The sequence below is a fragment of the Prionailurus viverrinus genome, chromosome F1, assembly GCF_022837055.1.
Source record: "Prionailurus viverrinus isolate Anna chromosome F1, UM_Priviv_1.0, whole genome shotgun sequence".
Classification (NCBI taxonomy): domain Eukaryota; kingdom Metazoa; phylum Chordata; class Mammalia; order Carnivora; family Felidae; genus Prionailurus; species Prionailurus viverrinus.
This window is the reverse complement of record NC_062577.1, coordinates 17,984,497-18,007,107: the sequence shown is the minus strand read 5'-3', so window position 1 is coordinate 18,007,107 and position 22,611 is coordinate 17,984,497. Positions and strand designations below refer to the sequence as shown.

The 22,611-nt window shown below is 37.0% G+C and overlaps 1 protein-coding gene across 4 annotated transcripts in view; it reads right to left on the bottom strand.

Moving 5' to 3' along the window:
• Positions 1 to 22,611, bottom strand: part of RALGPS2 (Ral GEF with PH domain and SH3 binding motif 2) — a 165,534-nt gene that overhangs the window by 69,549 nt on the left and 73,374 nt on the right. For all 4 annotated transcript variants that reach the window (XM_047839681.1, XM_047839680.1, XM_047839683.1 and 1 more), the window contains 2 exons: positions 20,222 to 20,314; positions 6,724 to 6,850 (listed from right to left, as the gene is read on the bottom strand). In XM_047839681.1, the coding sequence (XP_047695637.1) occupies positions 6,724 to 6,850; positions 20,222 to 20,314 (220 nt within the window). The remainder of the gene's footprint in view (positions 1 to 6,723; positions 6,851 to 20,221; positions 20,315 to 22,611) is intronic.

Genomic DNA, 22,611 nt, shown 5'->3' with positions numbered 1-22,611 from the left:
GGCAACATCAGCAACCAGAAATGCCACCAGCAAAGCTGCTGGAACTGGGGGTGGGGGTGGGGGATCTGATTCTGTTTATGATTAAAACGAAGATCTGTAAACTGCTATACATTATTTTCAAGATAGAAGCTCTTAAAGAAAGACTACGAACAGGGGAAAGAAATCAATGCAACCCTATCCCCAGCCTTTTTATATCACAAGTCCTCAAGTGATCTAAAGTAAACTTCAGAAAATATACCATGAAAGAATGTTAGAGGAATTTTAAATATATAAAAAAAGAAGGAGAGCAAAAAGAATATAAATGAGGTAATGGAAAATGCAGATGTAATTTTGGCTAAAGAGAAAGCCAGGGCTGGCTGCCATTTGGTCAGAGCTCATTCCTGGGATTCAAACAAAAATGACCAAACATGCTTTATTGCTGTTTTAGAATATAATATATAATCTAGTGAGAAGAATAAGGTAAAGTACTCCACGGTGTATATTATCTACAAATCAAACCAAAGAAAGGAAAGGGAATGAAAGTCTTATAATATCAAAAGCCAATGACATTTTTTGACTATTAGACATTTTTAAAAAAATGTTTATTTATTTTTGAAGGAGAGAGAGACAGAGCATGAGCTGGGGAGGGGCAGAGAGAGAGAGGGAGACACAGAATCCAAAGCAGGCTCCAGGCTCTGAGCTGTCAGCACAGAGCCCAACGCGGGGCTCGAACTCACGAGCCATGAGATCACGACCTGAACCAAAGTAGGATGCTTAACCAACTGAGCCACCTGGGTACCCTGACCATTAGACATTTTTGAGACCAGTGTCAGAGTCTTTTATACTCTAGAAAAGGGGAAGGGGGAAATCCCTGTAATTTCCATACAGCTACATACAGCTTTGGATGTTGTCAAAGTTATCTGAATAAAAATGTGAATGAACACCTAATATCTTTGAAAACATTTATACACAGGTTAGCAGAAGTTTCTAAAACTAAAGTAAAATAAAGAACTGCATCCTATTAAAAGATCAAGATAAGTAAACAATTACTGTAAAACAGAGGATCAGATAAAATCTGGAGACCACTGTAAGTTTAGGCATGCTTTAAACATTTCATCAAGTGTGATGAGGGCACCACTGACGAAGGCTGGCAAAGAAATAAATGTACTTCTTCCACGACACAGGAGAGAGAAGAGATTACTGACAAGGTAATGTTGGATCTGAGCCTTTGGTATTGAAGAGCGTTAAGTTCCGTAAGGGCAGGGACAAAGTCCATTTTGTGGCCTGCTGTGCAAATACTGGCTGGCCAGCTGAAGCACCAAAGGAAAACTGGGGTAGGTGGGAAGTTGACTGATTGTAAAACTGCCTCACAAAGAAATCTATTGTATTTAAAACAAAGTTACTGGAACAATGAGAAGAGCCAGAAAGCAATCATTTAATTAATTCAACCAACAAATAGTAAGTACCTACTTTTGTTCTAGATGCTAAGGATAAAGTTTTGAACCAAGAGATTAGAGCTTACATTCTGCTGAGGGAAAGATGAATTAAAACATTATAAAAACAAAATGGTGCTTTTCAGAATTGAAGATAGAGGGGATGCTATATTACAGGAAGTTTTAAGGACAGCTTTTCTTTTCTTAAAAAAAAAAGGACTATTATGAAAATCTAACAAATCAAAAATTTGTGAATTTGTGTGTGTGTGGGTGGGGGGGGGTTCTCTACAAGAGTGAGAGGAATCACACCTAGACACATCAAAACAATGTACTTGTGTGCTACAGAAGGGCAGGAGATTTTACAGAAACTTCTTTGCTTCTACTTGATCAAAAGCAATAAAAAGAACTACAACTATTTATTTTTTATTATGTTTTTCCAGAAAGCATCCTAAGCTTGTTAAGCTACTGCTTTACCCCAAAATACACGAATAAAGTAGAAATGAGGCTAGGCTGTGCACATGAAATAATATTTATGTTTCATCCAGCTCAATTATTTTAGCACAATGTCCTATTTTTCTCTCTTCAGCAAAGCAAAACTTCCCACGCCAAATTCTTCAATAAGCCCCTTAAGATTTTTCTCCAGTGACAAGAACAAATGAGAGCTGTTAATAATTTTCAGATTTAAAGCAATAATTCTCATATAAAACCATTTTTTCCTTGAGATTTGCCAAACTATTTCTCTCCAGAAATACTGTATCCTTATTCTAAGAATTTTTCACTATATTGTCCAGGGTGACTAATTTTTACCTTGAATGCAAACCAACAGAAGAGACAATTTTGCAAGGGATGATGAGTTGAAAGCCAAGAAAACATTTTCTACTTCTTATAATTTAATCCATATTGTAGATAAACTTGGCAGTATCAAAGTAAGAGTTTTATCAGCATATAAACCGCCACCTCCTTTTTAAAGCTTTTCTAAGAATGGTTGATTTTGGTCATAATTCTTAGAGGCAAAAGCACTGAAGTTTGGATTCTATCTTGTGTTAAGAAAAGTGACTTGGGGGCTCCTGGGTGGCTCAGTCAGGTAAATGTCTGACTCTTGATTTCAGCACAGGTCATGATCTCAAGGTTTGGGAGATTGAATCTCACATCAGGCTGCGTTGACAGAGTGGCACCACCTTGGGATTTTCTCCCTCTACTCTTTCTCTGCCCCTTCCTGCTTCTCCTTCTTCTCTCTCAAAATAAATAAACAAAGAAAGAAAGAGAGAGAGAAGAAAAAAAAAAGAAAAGAAAAAAACAGATGATTTGCCTTCCCCTTTTCTCTACGCCGTATAGATTCTTTTGGTTGATACACTCTTTCCATAAAAACCTTTGCAACATAAGGGATAAAGGGCAGCATTATGCAAATTCTGCATACTGAAAAGGGACAGTTAAACAGAAGCTACCCATATGCATACTGAGTAGCATCTTTCCAACATTTCTAGGGCAAGTTCTTTTTTTTATTTTATTAAAAAATTTTTTGTAATTTTTTTTAGTTTTGAGAGACAGAGAGAGAGAGAGAGAGAGAGAGAGAGCGTGCGCAAGCAGGGGAGGAGCAGAGAGAGAGGGAGACACAGAATCTGAAGCAGGCTCCAGTCTGAGCTGTCAGCACAGAGCCCGACATAGGGCTCAAACCCACAGCCTGTGAGATCATGACCTGAGCTGAAGCTGATGCTTAACCAACTGAGTCACCCAGGCGCCCCTCTAGGGCAAGTTCTGTCCTATTCAATAGCATCTTGTAAATACTGACATTTGTGACAACTGCACTAGGCCTCGTCTCCTAAGAGTGGGAAAGGCTTCTGAAACCAAGACAACTTAAATAAAAAACACAGTCTTCATTAATTTTAAATTAGAAGAAAATATGAAAAAAGTAAACATTAACAGGATATAAACTGTTGTTGGTCTTGGTTCTTTAATACTTCAGTATTAAAGATCAGGAATGAAACAACAAACCAGCTAAAATGTAAAATAAATCAAGTAGTCACACAGTTGTATAAATTGACGATGCTTCACATTTTCTTAGAAAAAGCATGTGTGTTTTGATAGACGAAATACATTTAACCTCAAGATTTGCTTTACAACAAAACAAAACTGTCACTGCATTAAAAGGATTATTTTTAAGATGGAAACAAACTAAATTGAGTCATAATAACTTATCTGACAAACATTAACTTTTCCTTTCTCCAGTCTGCCAAATGTTTGTGCCAAATGTTCCATAATTATCTCAGAATCTCAGGTGCTTCTTCCCAAACTAGCGTAGGGATGAACTATTACATGGAGACTACAAACATATAAGGAGGTAAGACAGGTCTGAAGGAAGAAGGATGATGAAGTTACTTCTAAACATGTTGAATCAGAGTTCCCTACAGATAGATATCTTATTCAATCAGTATCTGAGTATCCAAAATGTTACCAGGCACTGAGAATTACTAGACAGCTGGATGTACTGGAGTTGTTGGGCTAGATTTGGGAGCTTTCAGGAGAATTATGGAAAAATCTGACTGACCACTCCAGAGAGTACAGACTAAGTAAAAGCAGTGGACTGAGACTTTTAGAAGAGCAGATGTAATAAGAAGGCAGAGAAACAGGAATCAATAAAACAAATGCCAGAAACATACAACATAAACCAAGAGACTGGAGCTACTACTGAAGAATTTCAAAAAGCAGAAATAACTACTATCAACCTCACAAAATTAAGATGAGGCTTGAGAAACACCTATCAAACACTCCAACTAGGAAATCATGGTGGCCTTATAGGGAACATTTCTATGAGTGAAGAGGGAGATAACAGCATGCTGAGCAAAAGAAAACAGCAAGAAAAGTAGAAAGAAATAGAGTACTTTTTAATTAGCTTCGGTACAGTGAAGGAAAATTACATAGTAATAGTGAAAAAGAAGAGTCTGGGTCATGCGAACATGTAAAATGAAAGGGAACTGAAAAAAGGAGGAGTCAATCATTGGAGACCAAATTGAAGCCACAGAAAAGATAATGGTTCTGAAATTTTCTCTACATCAACTTCTGCATCTCAATATTTGTCTCATTTGCTTTAACCAATAGGAATAACCACTGTGTTTGTTTCAGGTACCAAGGCTGGGAAGAAACAGGTATGCTTTCTAATAGCCAACCTTTCCAGATTCCACTCAACTCCAACTATGCTGCTGGTTTGCTCCCCTTCTATGTGCATAACAGGGCAAAAATGGATGCACATGCATTACAACTTCAAATCCTGTACCAAAGTCTCCACTGTGGAAAAATGTAAAGCAGACTCCTAATCTAGACATCATGGCACAAAGATTTATATTCATTTTCTCATTTTCAACAGAAAAGAATCTTAATTTCCTTTTTTTTTTTAAGTTTATTTATTTATTTTGAGACAGAGAGAGAGAGTGAGAGCGAGGGAGGGGCAGAGAGAGGGAGAAAGAGAGAATCCCAAGCAGGCTCTGCACTGTCAATGCACAGCTCGATGTGGGGCTCAAACTCACGAACCACACAATCATGACCTGAGCAGAAATTAAGTTGGATGCTTAACCGACTGAGCCACCCAGGCGCCCCTTAATTTCCTTTTCGAAAAGATACAAATAGTGGAATTTGAGAAAAACATTTCAATGGGTAACAGCCATAAACATAGAATCAGTAAATTTTGGAATGAGAATTGAACAGGTACAATTGGAAAGACACCAGATCAAGACTTTGGAATGTAAATCTGTCAGTAACTAGATCTTCAGACTATAAGTCAGGCCTTCCACCTTTCTGGACCTTAATTTTCTTAATTAGTCCCATCCAGCTGAAAGAAGAACATGATTTTGGTCCTAGGTGTGCTACTTCTAGGTAGAGAGAATAAGGCTCAAAGACGACAATTCAATGACTTCAAAAGTTAGCAGGGAAGAGCCATTTTGGAAATGAGGGTTGCTGATTCTCAGTCTAATGTTCTTTAAGCTATAAAAAGTTTATGTTCTTAGAAAGTATGAAGATATTGGTGATTTAAAAAAAATCCTCTATTCCTCTTCACTCCCAATGACATTTTCAAGAATGGGCACAGCCAAGGCCATGGTGTAAAGTGGAGCATATGCAGAAAGTCTCTCCAAATATCCAGTTTTGAGCCTCTCTGATGGAGTCATGGGTACTATGGTCCTGTACTGTTGATCAAAGAAACAGGACACAACATTCTGGAATGTAGTGGCCCTTATCCGTGCTCTGCTTGGGGGTATTCTGCCTTCAACACAGTATGTGCAACATTCCCTATTCCCACTGGAATCCTAGGATGTCCTACAAGGTCCTAATAATGAGTTCAGTCTTCTCTGACAAACTAAGGCAGATGCTCTATTTCAACTGAATGAGAAAGTTATTAATTGCCTATGTCCCTACCTTGTCTTCTAGTCATTGGTACTACAAAGACTTCAAAGAGGACACTAAGATAGTTGAAGAAATAACAGGTTTTTTCCAATTACTTTCAAAAATAGTTACAGTGAAATCCAGTATGAGTAATTACATGAAGATAGTGGAGACAGAGATGAAAAAAGGGATATTCAGAAAGAAACAAAATACTCTATATTTTCTATATTTAAATTTACATTTTAAAATGGGACAGTTTGAGACTTCCTTTCATTCAAACACCTAACAAAGCATTGTTCCTTTTTTGTTGAAAATAATCTTATAATATTACTAAATAGTTCTTGGAATTTATCAACACTGTAAAATACATAGTAAAGAGACAAATTCTTAGTCAAATGATATCTAAAATATACATTTGGTTGTCTCAGCACTTAGCTAAATTTTCACTACTGAACAACTCATTCCATCCAAGAAAACAACACCACCAACATTTAGACTACTTTTCATAATTTGCCCTAAAATATCTGCCAACTATACAAAATAACAGGAACTCATGATATTGAAAATAAATTCAATAAATCTTTTGATCAATTTCTTTAGTTAATGTTACATGTTTTCACAGCATTAAACTTCATTGCAAACTACTGTTTCATTCTTTAAAATCATTACCAAAAGAGCTAAAATGTATTATTTTACCAATGGTTCATCTTTAAGAGAAAAATGAGAGTCTACGAAAAACCTTAAGGGCCAAAGTCTAATTTAATATGAAAATCCATTCCAGGTAATAAGGTAACATATTTCTTTAGTCAACTTTTTTAACTTAACAATCTTGCAGTAATTTCCTAAAAGGATACACATACTTTTAAAATATCTAGAATTTTATATAAACTACTGATTAAGACAGAACTAGACATAATGAACACATAATGACACTACTCACCTAAATAGGGAATGCAAGGCGTCATCTTTAAGCTACTTATATAGTCTCTTAGTCTTTTGTAATTATCTTCTTTACTCATTACATATTCTAATTTTTCAAAGGTAGTTTTGTCTTTTCGACTTAGTAACTAAAAAAGCAAACAGAAGAGTCTAAGTTATTTCCAAATCCCATTTTATTTTAGCAAAGACATGAAGCTGTATTTACTATAAATTTAAGTTTTAATTTCAATGTTATACATTTTTCAATTATATTTTGGCAGTATATAAATAAAACAAAATCAGACATGTTTATTAAAATAAACCCAAATCCATTATTTATAAAACGTAATATCCTTAAAGAGATTACTCAATTTTGTGGTTTAAGTAACAATTTTTTTGATAAATCTAAACATGGCTAGTCCTAACGATAACCATAAAACTGTGATTCACATTTTTGGATTTTTAACAAGACATTCTTTCTTTGATCACTTTGATCAGTGCTGTATCACACAGAGGTGAACACTCAACTGAAACTGTTTTTAAGAGGGTTGAGGTGATTTGTAGTGAGTGCCTTTGAAAAAAATTGGGACAATCAAAGGGAGTAAAAGCAAGGTCAATCACCCAAAATAATATTAACTCTTGGAATTTCTTGTGTTCTTGATTTTAGCCATCCTGACAGGTATAAAGTGGTATCTCATTGTGGTTTTCATTTACATTTCCCTGATGATTAGTGATCTTGAACATCTTTTCATGTGTCTGGTGGCCAACTGTAGGTCTTCTTTGGGAAAAGGTCTATTTAGGTCCTGTGCCATTAACTGGATTTTTTGGGGTATTGAGTTGTATAAATTCTTTATATATTTTGGATATTAACTCCTTATCAGACTTCTCACTTGCAAATGTATTCTCCCATTCAGTTGGCTGCCTCTTTATTTTGTTGATGGTTACTTTCACTATAGAGTAATCTTTTATGTTGGTGTAGTCTGAAAAGGTTTATTTTTGCTTTTGTTTCCATTGCCAGAGGAGACTGCCTATGTTTTCTTCCAGGAATTTTATGTTTCAGGTCTCACATTTAATCCATTTGGAGTTTATTTTTGTGTATGGGATAAGGAAGTGGCCCAATTTCATTCTTTTGCATGTAGGTGCCCAGCTTTCCCAACACCACTTGCTGAAGAGACTGTCTTTTTTCCACTGTACATTCTTGTCTCCTCTGTCATAGATTAACTGACCATATAAGCATGGGTTTGTTAATTGATTCTATTCTGTTCCACTGATCTATGTGTGTATTTTTGTGCCAGTAGCATACTGTTTTGATTGCTACAGCTTTGTTGTATACCTTGAAATCTGAGACTGTAAAACCTCAAGCTTTGTTCTTCTGTTTCAAGACTGCTTTGGCTATTTGAGGTCTTTTATCGTTCCACACAAATTTTAGGATTATTTGTTCTAGTTCTATGAAAAATGATATATTGTGTTGGCAAGGATGTGGACAAAAAGGAACCTTTGTGCACTGCTGGTTGGAATGCAAATTAATGCTGTCACTCTGGAAAACGGTACGGAGTTTCTAAAAAAATTAAAAATTGAATTACCATATGATTTGGAAATTCCACTACTCGGTATTTAACCAATAAAAATGAAAAAACTAATTTGAAAAGATGTATGTACTCCTATGTTTACTGCAGCCTTATTTACAATAGCTGAGTATGGCAGCAACCGAAGTGTTCATCAATAGATGAATGGATAAAGAAGATGCGGTGTGTACACACACACACACACACACACACACACACACACAAATGGAGTACTACTCAACCATAAAAAAAAGATCTTGCCATCTGCAGTAACACAGAAGGACCCAGCTAGAGAGTAAGTGATATAAGTCAAATAAGAAAAAGACAAGTATCATGTGATTTCACTCATATGTGGAATTTCAGAAACTAAACTAACGAACAAAGAAAACAAACAAACAAAAACAAACAAACAAAAAACCCCAAAACAAAACCAGACTCTTAGATACAGAGAACAAATTGGTGGTTGTTATAGGGGAAGTGGGTGGGGGGATGGGTGAAATAAAGGGAATTAAGAGAACACGTATCTTGATGAGCACTGAGATATATATATAGAATTGTTGAATCATTATACTGTACATATGAAATTAATATAACACTGTATGTTCATTATACTTGAATAAAAAGGGTATTTTAAAAATATTAATTAAAAATTTCAGAAAATATAGAGTTTTTAAGTTTATTTATTTTTTAGAGAGACAGCATGTGGGAGAAGAGAGAGAAAGAATCCCAAGCAGGTTTCACACTCAGTGCAGAGCCCGATGAGGGCTTGAACCCACGAACTGTAAGATCATGACCTGAGCTGGAATCAAGAGTTGGATACTTAACTGACTGAGCCAGCCAGGCACCCCCAAAAATATGTTTTTAAGTATTTCAAAGACTCTGGAAAAAAGTCTTGTTTTCTTTAAACATATGAAGTTACTGTTTCATTATGATATAATAAAATTTCACTTTATGTCATAAAACATTAGTGTTATTTTTTAGCACACAAAACACATTCCACTTGTAAAATTCTCATCTAACTCTATGAGGTGAACAGAGAAGTCTGAAGATTAATAGAGAAATGAGGAGATAGAGATTCAAAGGAGATTACAGGGTTAGCAAGAAGCACATACTAATACTCTCACAGTCATCCACCCACAAAGGCACAGGTCCCTGTCTTGCAGTGTCTCAGTCTGGTTCTGGAGGTGAAGAGTATTCTGACACCAAATCCACCACTCTTTATATATAATACTACAAGTGGTACGATTGGGATTCCTGTTGGAATTTATCATGGGCTCTAAGATGCAGATTATCTTCAGATAATCTCCATCAGAAAAATGTGTGACTAGCATCCCTCCTTCTTTAAAACAAAAGTTTTAAGGAGTCCTTTGCTTTAATATTTTAGATAGATATTCCACCGTCTAAAACAGCGATTATATAATTTTCCTTGGCCCAGCTTTAACAATCTTGATCAGCATTTTCAAGAGTAGGTGCGAATCTCTGCTTCTACCTGTAAGTCCAACCATCCCTTTCTCTCCCACTTAAATGTGTGGATATGGAAAATACAGTGATATGACATGGCAGGGATAAGAATAAGCCTATTCTTTTTTTTCTTAAATCAATCATTCAAAAACTTCAGTAGAATTTCAGGAGAAACAAATTATGTACTCGCAACATCACTGATTTTGCCACCTCTGAAACACAAACCTGTGGTAAAGAACTACATGGTTTAATATGTATAAGAACAACTTACATTTTGGAATTTTCAAAATAATCAACAACCAGATTAAAAGGATTCAATCTGGGGTGGGATAGTAGAGACTTGTTTCCAAAAGACTATTTAGAAGAAGAATATGGAAAAAAGAATTAATTAGATGTTAAAATAGGTTATTTCCTAGTGATAGCTCAGAAACTTATCCAAAGCCCACGTGCCAAAGCTATAACTAACAAGTCCTGATTTTCTTTTTCTCCTTTTCAAATCTTTTTCTGATGTTTAGTCTTAATATCCCTACAATGTCACTTCACTATACTCCTCCAAAAAAGGGGGAAAACGAAGTACTTCACAAGGTTCCAACTCTTCATGTTTTAGCACCATATTCTTTCTCTGGTTAAGAGGCCACCGGGGCAAAGCTCTTCACACTTTCACTGGTGCCCGAAGGTGGGAACTCCCAATGTTCCTGGCCAAATCTCTATACCATAACAATGTTACCATAACAATGGACTTTGGGAAAATTTGAATCAACCCTTGTACATCTCAGTCACCATAAGAAAAGTAAAATTCCCAGATCACCCCTCATCACCTTGATTTGTATCTCCATATAATCTGTACAAATGCTTTCATTTGTATAAATAAGTTACTTGTTTTGAACCTTAAATGCAGATTAATTATAATCTTTTGTTCATGACACTCAAATTATCATTAGTCCCTGATGTTACTTTCTTGTTAAATCGATTTTTTTCTTAAATTTTTAAGTGAATGCACATGTATTAATCTTCATACTTACAAACCATATACTAACAATACACATCTACCTATGTGCTTCTTCCATACCAATTCCTTTGACTATCTTTATTTTTTTTTAATTTAATGTTTATTTATTTTGAGACAGAGAGAAAGAGAACACAAGCAGGGGAGAGGCAGAGAGAGGGGGAGACACAGAATCTGAAGCAGACTCCAGGTGCTGAGCTGTCAGCACAGAGCTGGACGCAGGGCTAGAACTCATGAGCCTGGGAGATCATGCACGACCTGAGCCTAAGTCAGACGCTCAACCGACTGAGCCACTCAGGCGCCCCTCCTTTGATTATCTTTAAATAACCAATAATCACTATCCTAAATTTTGTGTTTATCATTCTCTTTTATTTGATTTTTTAAAAATTTTTGACTGAAATTTTATTTGATTTTTGACTAAAGAATATCATACTGTTTTTAATCTTTGGCTTTATCCAATCAATGTTCTGATGATGAAATTTCATCCATAATGTTGCGTGTGGCTGTAGTTCATTTTCACTGTCTCTACGCATATGTCTTCTTCTATGAAGTACCATCATAATGCATACTTTTCCATTTTTCTTACTTTTTCCTTTTGCTTTGTAAGAATTCTTTATATACTCTGGATATAAATTCTTGACCAGTTGCAACTGCTACACATTCTTTTCAATTTTCTTTGAAATATCTTTTGGGGCACTTGTGGTTCAGTCAGCTAAGTGTCAGACTCTTGATTTTGGCCCAGGACAAGATCTTACAGTTCATGAGTTCGAGTCCCACATCAGGCTTTGCGCTAACAGCACGCAGAGCCTGTGTCAGGAATTTTCTCTCTCCTCTCTCCCCGCCTCTCCCCTCGACTCATGCTCTCTTCCTCTCTCAAAATAAATAAATAAACTTAAAAATTTTTTTAAATACCTTTTAGTGAACAGAAATTCTTACTTTAACGTACCAAAATTTTTTCATCTTTTCTTTCTCTGCTTGAGGTTTTTGTATCTTATCTAAAATATACTTACAGATTCCAAGTTGGAATCTATTCATGCTAAGCCAGAGAGATATTAAGCAATTTTTCCTCTTCTAAAAGCTTCAACGTTTTTCATTTTGCATATAACTCTTTAATTCATCTGACAGTGACTTTTGAGGCCTAATTTCATTTTTTCCCCAAACTGGTAACTAATTTCCCAGCTCCAGTTAAGAACAGCCCCTCTTTTCTTCATTGATTTACAATGCCACCACTGTCATATATCAGAGTTCTATAAAAGCAATGATCTTTTTGGGGGTTCTTTATTCTGTTCCACTGGTCGATATGTCTACATCTGCACTAATTGCACATTACCTAAATAATATAATCCATCTCGGTATCTGTTAGGGCAAATGTCCAAGCCTCCAACCCCATTTTCTTCTTCAGAAATAACTTGGCTATACTGACCTTTTATGTTTCCATATTATTTTATAAGCAATCTTATCCAGACTCCCAGTTTGGGACTGATTCAAGTTGCATATAATCTCTATGTGCATTTGGGAAAAAACGCTATCTTTAAGCTTTCCTATCCGTGACTATCAGATACTGTTCCATCTAACCTAGTTCTTTTTCAATGACTTCCTATAAAGTTTTATAGTTTTCTGCACATGTCTTTCATATATTATTCTATTTATTGTTTGCTACTGTATTTCTTTGATATTGTAAACAGTGGTGTCCTTTTAAGTGACACTTTCAAATTGTTTAGAATACAACTAATTTTATATATTGTTTGTATATTCAGTAACCTTAATAAGTCCTGTATCTTAAAATTGTGGCAGACAGAATACACATAACATTCACCATTTTAACCATCTTCATGAGTACACTTTAGTGGCATTAAGTACATTCACATTACCAACCAACCATCACCACCAACCGTGCATGGCCAGAACTCTTTCCATCTTTCCAAACTGAAACTCCACATACATTAAACACTAACTCCCATTTCCCATTCCTCCCTCCTTCGGCCCCTGGCAACCATCTTCTAGTTTCGGTCTCTATGAATCTGACTTCTCTTGGTACCTTAGAATCATATAGTATTTGTCTCTTTGTCTGGCTTATTTCACTTAGTATAATGTCTTCAAGATTCATCCATGGTGTAATGTGTCACAATTTAATTCCTTTTTAATGCTAAATAATACTCCATTGTATGTCTATACATTTTGTGTATCCATTCATCTGGTGATGGATGTATGGACTGTTTACATCTTTTGGCTATTGCGAATTACGCTGCTCTGAACACTGGTATAAAAATGCCTGAGTCTCTACTTTCAGTGCTTTTGGATATATACCCAGAAGTGGAACTGCTCGATCAAACAGTAATTCTGCTTAATTTTTTGAAAATAAACCCTACTATTTTTAATCGTTTTTTTCTTTTTTTTAAAAAAAAAATTTTTTTTTTCAACGTTTATTTATTTTTGGGACAGAGAGAGACAGAGCATGAACGGGGGAGAGGCAGAGAGAGAGGGAGACACAGAATCGGAAACAGGCTCCAGGCTCTGAGCCATCAGCCCAGAGCCTGACGCGGGGCTCGAACTCCCGGACCGTGAGATCGTGACCTGGCTGAAGTCGGACGCTTAACCGACTGCACCACCCAGGCGCCCCTTTAATCATTTTTTTCTAATTGTGTTGGCTAAGATGTCAATGTTGAATAAAAACAATAAAAATGGGCATCCTTTTCCTTGATGTTATAGAAAATGTTCCTAATATTCTCTCCATTTAGGTTACTATAAGTCTGGGGAGACATTCCTTTTATCAGTTTAAAAAAAAAAAAACAAAAAGGGGCACCTGGTGGCTCAGTTGGTTGAGGGTCCTACTTTGGCTCAGGTCATGATCTCATAGTTTGTGAGTTCGATGCCTACATCGGGCTTGCTGCTGTCAGCGCAGAGCCTGCTTCAGATCCTCTGTTCCCTCTCTCTCTGCCCCTCCCCTGCTCACACTCTCTCTTTCAAAAATGAATAAACATGAAAAAAAATTAAAAAACAATAAACAAAAATAAATAAACCCCCCCAAATACTCTCAATTCCTTATTTGTTATTAAAAATCATTAGCCCAAACTAGCATGAAACACATGCAATCTTTATTATCTTCTAACTTGGCCCAATACTCTACCCCTCTTAGTCCCCTCCAACTGTACTGTCTGGGTCTCACGGTCCATCCTCTGCAAAAGCCCCATCCTTAAACTTTCCTTTAAGCATTCTCTTGCTTTTCTTGTAACATGAGCCTGGATTCAAGTTGGGTGCAATCCTGGCTCCTTGCTCTTCAGAACTTTTTCCTTCCTAACATCCTCCAGCTTCTACTAGGTTCAAGCACTAGATCAGTGCTGTCTGAATTTTGTGTGATGAAAATGATCTGTGTCTGTGCTGCCCAATACAATGGTCACTAGCCCCACGGGACTACTGGCTAGTGTGAATGAGGAACTAAATTTTATTTTATTTTTTAGTGTTTATTTATTTTGAGAGAGAGGGAAACAGAGCACGAGTGGGGAAAGGGCAGTGACAGAGAGGGAGACAGAGGATCCCAAGCAGGCTTTGTGCTGTCAGCGCACATCAAGAGTTGGATGCTTAACTGACTGAGCCACCCAGGTGCCCCGAGGAACTAAAATTTAGTTTTTCTTTTTAGTTTTTTAAAGTTTTATTTATTTATTTTTGAGAGAGAGACAGAGTGAAGTGAGTGGGGAAGGGGCAGAGAGAGAGGGAGAGAGAGAATCCCAAGCAGGCTCTGCGCTGTCAGCACAGAGCCCCATGTGGGGCTCAAACCCAGAAACTGAGATCATGAACTGAGCAGAAACAAAGAGTCAGATGCTTAACGGACTGAGCCACCCAGGTGCCCCAGTTTTAATGATTTCAAATTTAATACCCACATGTGGCTAGCAGCTACTATAGTGACCAAGAGAGCACTTAGATTATAACGCTTATGTTACTGTCATTAATAGAGCTGCTAGTCATTTTCCCCATTATACCTTAAAGATGTTAGTAGCTGGAGAAAAAAAGTCTGCAAACCAACATTACTTTCATATCTTGGTGTCTGCAATCTTCACATAAAGGAGACTCTCAATACCCTGGTTTCTCAGTTCCTTGACTTCTCCTACACCCAACGATCTTAACTTCTACCACTCTCAGCCTCTATTCCCTTGATCATCCTGAATCCAATAAGTACTGCCTGCGCCAGAACTTCCAATCCAGTTACCAATACTACTTTTTCACTTTTCCTTATCTCTTTTACTTGGGTTAAATTCCTCACCTATCACTGAAACAACTTGTACATTTAATCTCCTGTGCTATCCTTGACCTCACTATAGTACAAACAAGCCTAAAATAATTCCAACTCTGGTTAAACACAACTCTCATCACTACTCCAGGCTTATACTGAGCACCTGCACCTGGATGGAGAACGCATGACTTTGCTGACTGGTTTCACTTTAAATACATGATCAAAAGTCTCAATCGTAAGGCCTACCATACCGAACCTACTATATTTCCCTAGTTAATTCATTCTGACACTCTTCTGCATGACTTTCATTCATTCGTTCTTTTTTCAAACCTCCAACACCTCTCCTCCAACATTCTCAACTAAGGACTCTGCTTTTTATGTCTTAAATAAGTCATCAGAAGAATTTCTATAGAATCTCACCACCAAATCTACCAACTTACCTGCATCGGTAACCAAATGCATTTTCCTTTTCTGCTGTTAAAATGGATAAACTGTTGGGGCACCTGGGTGGCTCAGTTGGTTAAGTGTCGGACTTCGGCTCAGGTCATGATCTCATGATTTGTGAGTTTGAGCCCCACATAGGGCTCTGTGCTGAGAGCACAGAGCCTGCATGGGATTCTCTCTCCCCACCTCTCTGCCCCTTCTCCCCTGCTCTCTCTCAAAATAAATAAACTTATAAAAATATTAAAAAAAAATGGATAAACTCTTTCTGCTCCAATACAGTACTGGATCTAATTCCCTCCTGCCTGACCAAGGGTATTGGTGCAGAACTCCTTGCTCTCCTACCATTTCTCTCATTCTATTAGATCACTGCACTAGCATATAAACATAACGCCAGATTTCTCTGCAGTACCTCAGCCCAGCCATTTACAGCAAAATTCCTCAAATGCATTCTCTACACTTGATGTCCTATTTTTTCTCCACCATTCTCTCTTTTCATTCCACCATACTGAAACCACTCTTGCCTAGATTGCCAATCCTCTCCAACTGCCAGATACGATGGCCATCTCAAAGTGCTTACCTAATTCAACTCATCAGCAGCATTTGACATGGGGTGATTATTCTTTCTTGAAACACTTTAATTACTTGACTGTAGAAAACTCCTCCCATGATATTTCCTTCGCTGATCCCTCCTCATTTTTCCAATTTCTAAATCTTAGAGGGTTCCAGGGCTTTTCATCTGTACTTTTGACTCAGATGATCTTATCCAACCTCATGCTTTATATACTATCTTTATACTGATGATCAAAAAAATATATATCTCTAGCCCCAACTCCTACTGTACACTTATATACCTAACTCTGACCTTACAGTTCCACATGGATATTTATCACCCAACTCAAACTGTCTTTGTGTAAAATAGAACCCCCGCCCTGACCCACTGCCAACACAGTGGCCCCAGAATATCCGTAAATAGTATCTCCATAACCTCACTTGATGCCACCTCTCTGGACTAGTCTCCTACCATCAATTACTCCTTATTCCATCCTGTCAACACCGAGCACCCCATTCTTTGAACATTATCCGGGCCTTTGTACTGGCCATCACCTTTGCTTGAAATTCTTTTCTCCCAGATTTCCACACAAATGGTTCTCTCAATTCCTCCAGCTCTTTACCAGAGACTCTCTTACCATTCATATACATTCAAAGTTAACTTTTGAATGATACGGGTTTGAACTGCACAGGTCCACTTATATGGGAATTTTTTATAGTACAGTACTATAAATGCATATTCTCTTCCTTGTGATTTTAATAACGCTTTCTTTTCTCTATCTTACTTTACTGTAAGAATACGGTATATGATATGTATAACATACAAAATATGTGTTAATTGACTCCACGTTATTGCTAAGACAGTCAAGTCAACAGTCAGCTACTAATAGTTAAGTCTGTCGGGGAGGGGGCGGTGTCAAAAGTTGTATGTGGATTTTTGACTGTGCAGGGGGGCTGGCATCCCTAATCCCTGTATTAATCAAGGGTCGATTGTATATATAAAATACTTCCTTGCTTTCTCTCTATCCCATTTAATCTGCTTTATTTTTCTTCAGAGCATTCATCACTCTTTACGATATAACATTTATTTATTTATTTACACTTTATCTCTTCCCAGCAGACTGTTGGCTGTATAAAAATGGGACTCTATCTGCATCATTTACTGCTCTACGTCAAGCAATTAGTGCCTGGCACACTATTGACTATTTTAAAGTTTAATATAAACACCAAAGATTTTATTCAGATTAATAACCAAAATTGCTAAATAAAAAAAATTATTTTCCATGTAAATACATGAGGGAGATGACAAAAATATCTTAAAGAAAAATAAAAATTAACTTGAGGGAGATGTATCTCATTTATAAACCACAATATAAATCAGAGTATAATTCTTTCCCCAAAAACTTCAAAGATGGAATTCATTATTGTATATTTATAATAATTTCCATTCCCCAGTGAAATTCAGATTTTAAGAAGAGAGAATAAGGCCATATTATTAAAAAGAATTTTTAAAGTAAGAAAGTCCTTCACTCAGGTGTTTCTAAATGCAAATAAAATATAAACAGGATCATAAGCTCTCCCATTTTAATGTCTTTCCAATACAGTAAAGCACCCTGGTTTTCATGAGAAACATCTGTCTCTTCAGATACTATGGAAAGTAAAAGCAATACTATGCTAATTAAAAATGGTTATATTTTAGTTAGAAAAAAAAACATTTTTTTATTTTTTTTCATGATATTTAATATGCTACGTAACAAATATTCTATTGTGCTCTCTTTGTTTTGTTTTTTTTTTTAAGTTTTATTTTTTTTATGAAATTTATTGACAAATTGGTTTCCATACAACACCCAGTGCTCATCGCAAAAGGTGCCCTCCTCAATACCCATCACCCACCCTCTCCTCCCTCCCACCCCCCCCTCAACCCTCAGTTTGTTCTCAGTTTTTTTTTTGTTTTTTGTTTTTTTTTTAATTTTTTTTTCAACGTTTATTTATTTTTGGGACAGAGAGAGACAGAGCATGAACGGGGGAGGGGCAGAAAGAGAGGGAGACACATAATCGGCAACAGGCTCCAGGCTCTGAGCCATCAGCCCAGAGCCTGACACGGGGCTCGAACTCACGGACCGCGAGATCGTGACCTGGCTGAAGTCGGACGCTTAACCGACTGCGCCACCCAGGCGCCCCTGTTCTCAGTTTTTAACAGTCTCTTATGCTTTGGCTCTCTCCCACTCTAACCTCTTTTTTTTTTTTTCCTTCCCCTCCCCCATGGGTTCCTGTTAAGTTCCTCAGGATCCACATAAGAGTGAAACCATATGGTATCTGTCTTTCTCTGTATGGCTTATTTCACTTAGCATCACACTCTCCAGTTCCATCCACGTTGCTACAAAAGGCCATATTTCATTTTTTCTCATTGCCACGTAATATTCCATTGTGTATATAAACCACAATTTCTTTATCCATTCATCGGTTGATGCACATTTAGGCTCTTTCCATAATTTGGCTATTGTTGAGAGTGCTGCTATGAACATTGGGGTACAAGTGGCCCTATGCATCAGTACTCCTGTATCCCTTGGATAAATTCCTAGCAGTGCTATTGCTGGGTCATAGGGTAGGTCTATTTTTAATTTTTTGAGGAACCTCCACACTGCTTTCCAGAGCGGCTGCACCAATTTGCATTCCCACCAACAGTGCAAGAGGGTTCCTGTTTCTCCACATCCTCTCCAGCATCTATAGTCTCCTGATTTGTTCATTTTGGCCACTCTGACTGGCGTGAGGTGATACCTGAGTGTGGTTTTGATTTGTATTTCCCTGATAAGGAGCGACGCTGAACATCTTTTCATGTGCCTGTTGGCCATCCGGATGTCTTCTTTAGAGAAGTGTCTATTCATGTTTTCTGCCCATTTCTTCACTGGGTTATTTGTTTTTCGGGTGTGGAGTTTGGTGAGCTCTTTACAGATTTTGGATACTAGCCCTTTGTCCGATATGTCATTTGCGAATATCTTTTCCCATTCCGTTGGTTGCCTTTTAGTTTTGTTGGTTGTTTCCTTTGCTGTGCAGAAGCTTTTTATCTTCATAAGGTCCCAGTAATTCACTTTTGCTTTTAATTCCCTTGCCTTTGGGGATGTGTCGAGTAAGAGATTGCTACGGCTGAGGTCAGAGAGGTCTTTTCCTGCTTTCTCCTCTAAGGTTTTGATGGTTTCCTGTCTCACATTTAGGTCCTTTATCCATTTTGAGTTTATTTTTGTGAATGGTGTGAGAAAGTGGTCTAGTTTCAACCTTCTGCATGTTGCTGTCCAGTTCTCCCAGCACCATTTGTTAAAGAGGCTGTCTTTTTTCCATTGGATGTTCTTTCCTGCTTTGTCAAAGATGAGTTGGCCATACGTTTGTGGGTCTAGTTCTGGGGTTTCTATTCTATTCCATTGGTCTATGTGTCCGTTTTTGTGCCATTTTTTAAAGTTTTAAAAGTCATGTCTTTATCACAGGGCCCAAAGAATACAATAATCTTTTATACAAAATGTAATAAAGATTTAATTGGATCTAAAATTTTACTTATATAACATCTAAATGAAAAATACCGAGAAAGCTTGAGACCAGTATCACATCACTCAAATATTAAGGTACATAAATTTGCAGAAGTCAAAATTAACACCCTGACCTTGTCAAAGTGATAAAACCAAATACAATAAACATATATCAGAATGTGCAGCAACACTGAATAATTCCATGTTAGGTATCAGGTTTTTCATTATTCCTCAGGAAAAAAAATCTAAGAGTTTATTAACTAAAAAATGGTAATTTAATGTTTGTAATGTTGTAATGTTCCATTTAACTAAAAAATGGAAATATTAATATTTAATATTCACTGAAAGTTGCCATTTAGATCTTCCTCGAACTTTCTGAAAGCTTAATCTTTATAAGATTAAATACAAAAAAACATTAAGTGCAAAAAAAAAAAAAACACTTTCCCATCAGTAAACATGAAATGCTATGTTATCAAAGATGCTCACACAAATTCTACAAAAATGATTTCCTAAATGGCAGAAAGTAAGAACCAAGCTATAATTTACCCCAAAATTACCTGGCAAGTCTAGTGAAACACTTAGAGAGGAAAATGTAGGTTTCAAGAAAAAAAAAAAAACAGTACAAAATAGTTTAAAGATCCAAATCTATTATCATAACATTAACCTTACTGAGAACTACAAAAGAAGTAAATAGATCTTTACTTCCAACAAAAAGTCCAACCCTTTCATTAACTAGGAAGTTTACTTACCGCCCATGTTTTAGTCAACCTGAAGATTGGGGCACTCTGTAAGCCAGAAACCACCGCCATAAGTGCATGAAGGTTATTCAGCTCATACAGTTTCTGAAGATTTAAGAAAAAGGGAGAGGAGAGATGAAAAATAAAAAGAATAAACACAACAAAACTTTAGATTAACAATGAGTAAAATCTAGGCAATTGGTAGTGTTCCAGTACTTATCACCCTTATTGAGATTTGTCTTTAGAGTACCCACCATGTTTACAGTAAACTGATTTTGGCCCACAAGAGAATTTCCGTGTTCTAACCTGGCATTGTCCCCAAGTGTTGGGAACGCATCTACCTCTAGCTCAGTAATATATTAAGAAAACCAAAGTTATAGCTCAGCATCAAGTTTACCCAGTATGATCATGCACCCTAGTTTCCAGTAAGGAGTCTCCTTTACACTGAAATGCTAAGCCTCTGCCTTATGATCCCAGTTTTATGAGAGGGTCTACACCCAGGATCCTGATATGGTTTCCTACTCAGTATCCTCATAATTCCAGGACGAGGGTTCAAACCTGCCTTCCACAGCCCTCCTCAATTTTCTGCTTCCTCCTGGCTGAATCCTCAGATCCTTTGTTCTTCATTCATGTTGGGACACCAACCTGCTTCCCAATACTAGGCCTTGCTTTACAGTCTCCTTGTAGAACTCCTACCTAACATTAGGTTCCATCAGTTTGCTAAACAGATCTGTTTGACATGTATTGCTAACTTCCCAGATTTCCTCATACCACCATGTGCTTACATCCTAATGGTCCTATCTAAAAATCATTTAGAATGGTCCTCACCCACTACCAAAAGACTCCAGGCAAAAAATGCCTGTTTTTAACTGAAAAACTCCAACCAATATACCACCTTAACTCAGGTCTCACAGAATTGCCATAAAGTTTCAAGAAATATGAACTCAATAAAACTCAATCTTTTTTTTTTTAACTTTTTTTTTTAATGTTTAGTTATTTTTGAGAGAGAGACAGAGTGTGAGCCAGGGAGGGGCAGAGAGAGAGGGAGACACAGAATCCAAAGCAGGCTCCAGGCTCTGAGCTGTCAGTACAGAGCCCGACGCGGGGCTTGAACTCATGAGCTGTGAGATCATGACCTGAGCCCAAGTCGGACGCTTAACCGACTGAGCCACCCAGGCGCCCCAATAAAACTCAATCTTAAAAACATGGAAGATGAAAACACATAAGGAAACAGGAATTCACAAATGAGAACAACGTTAGGTACTGGCCTCAAAATGAAGATTAAACATGAAGACATTATCCAGAATGCAACATGAAAGAAAAAGTGTTTTAAAAAAATGTCAAACAAAGGTTAAGAGACATAAGAGGTTTAAAAAAAAAAAAAAAAAGGCCAACATTTATCTAGAGGGAGTTGTAGAAGAAGATGATAAAAAGCAATGGTAGAAATAATTATCTGAGAGATAATGGGAGATTATTATTTTCCCAGAGTACTAAAAAGACACTAATTCCTGGTGCCTAAAGAAACACAAAAAAACTGTAAGTCTGGAATAGCATTTTTAAAAAATGTTTATTTTTGAGAGAGACAGAGGACAAATGAGGGAGGGGCAGAGAGAGAGAGAGAGAGAGAGAGAGAGAGACGGAGGGAGAGAGGGAGGGACAGAGACAGAATCCACAAGCAGGCTCCAGGCTCTGAGCCGTCAGCACAGAGTTCAATGCAGGGCTCGATCTCATGAACTGTGAGATGGTGACCTGAGCTGAAGTCGGACACATAACCGACTGAGCCACCCAGGCGCCCCTGGAATAGCATTTTTTTAAGAACAAGATGACATAAAGATATTTCTAGGCAAAATAAAATAAAGATTAACGAAGGATTTTTTTTAATGGTGTCAGACACTCAATATCACTAATCATTAGGGAAATGCAAATCAAAACCACAGTGAGATATCCTTTCATACTGGTCAGACTGGCTACTATCAAAAAGACAAAAAATAACAACTGCTGGCAAGGATATGGGGAAAAGGGAACCCTCGCACACTGCTGGTGGGACTGTAAACTGATGTGGTCACTATGGAAAGCACTGGGAGGTTCTTCAAAAATTTAAAAACAGAACTACTGTATGATTCAGCAATTCTACTTGTGGATATTTATCTAAAGAAAAGGAAAACAAAATTCACAGTATGTTCACTGTAGCATTATTTACAATAACCAAGATATAGTAACAACCTAAGTGTCCACTGACTGATGAATAAAGATGTGGTATATATGATACAATACAATATTACCCAGCCATTAAAAAAAAAAAAAATGAAATCTTGCCATTTGTGATAACATGGTTGAACTTAAGAGGGTATTATGCTAAGTAAAATAAACCAGACAAAGACAAATATAGCATGATTTCATTT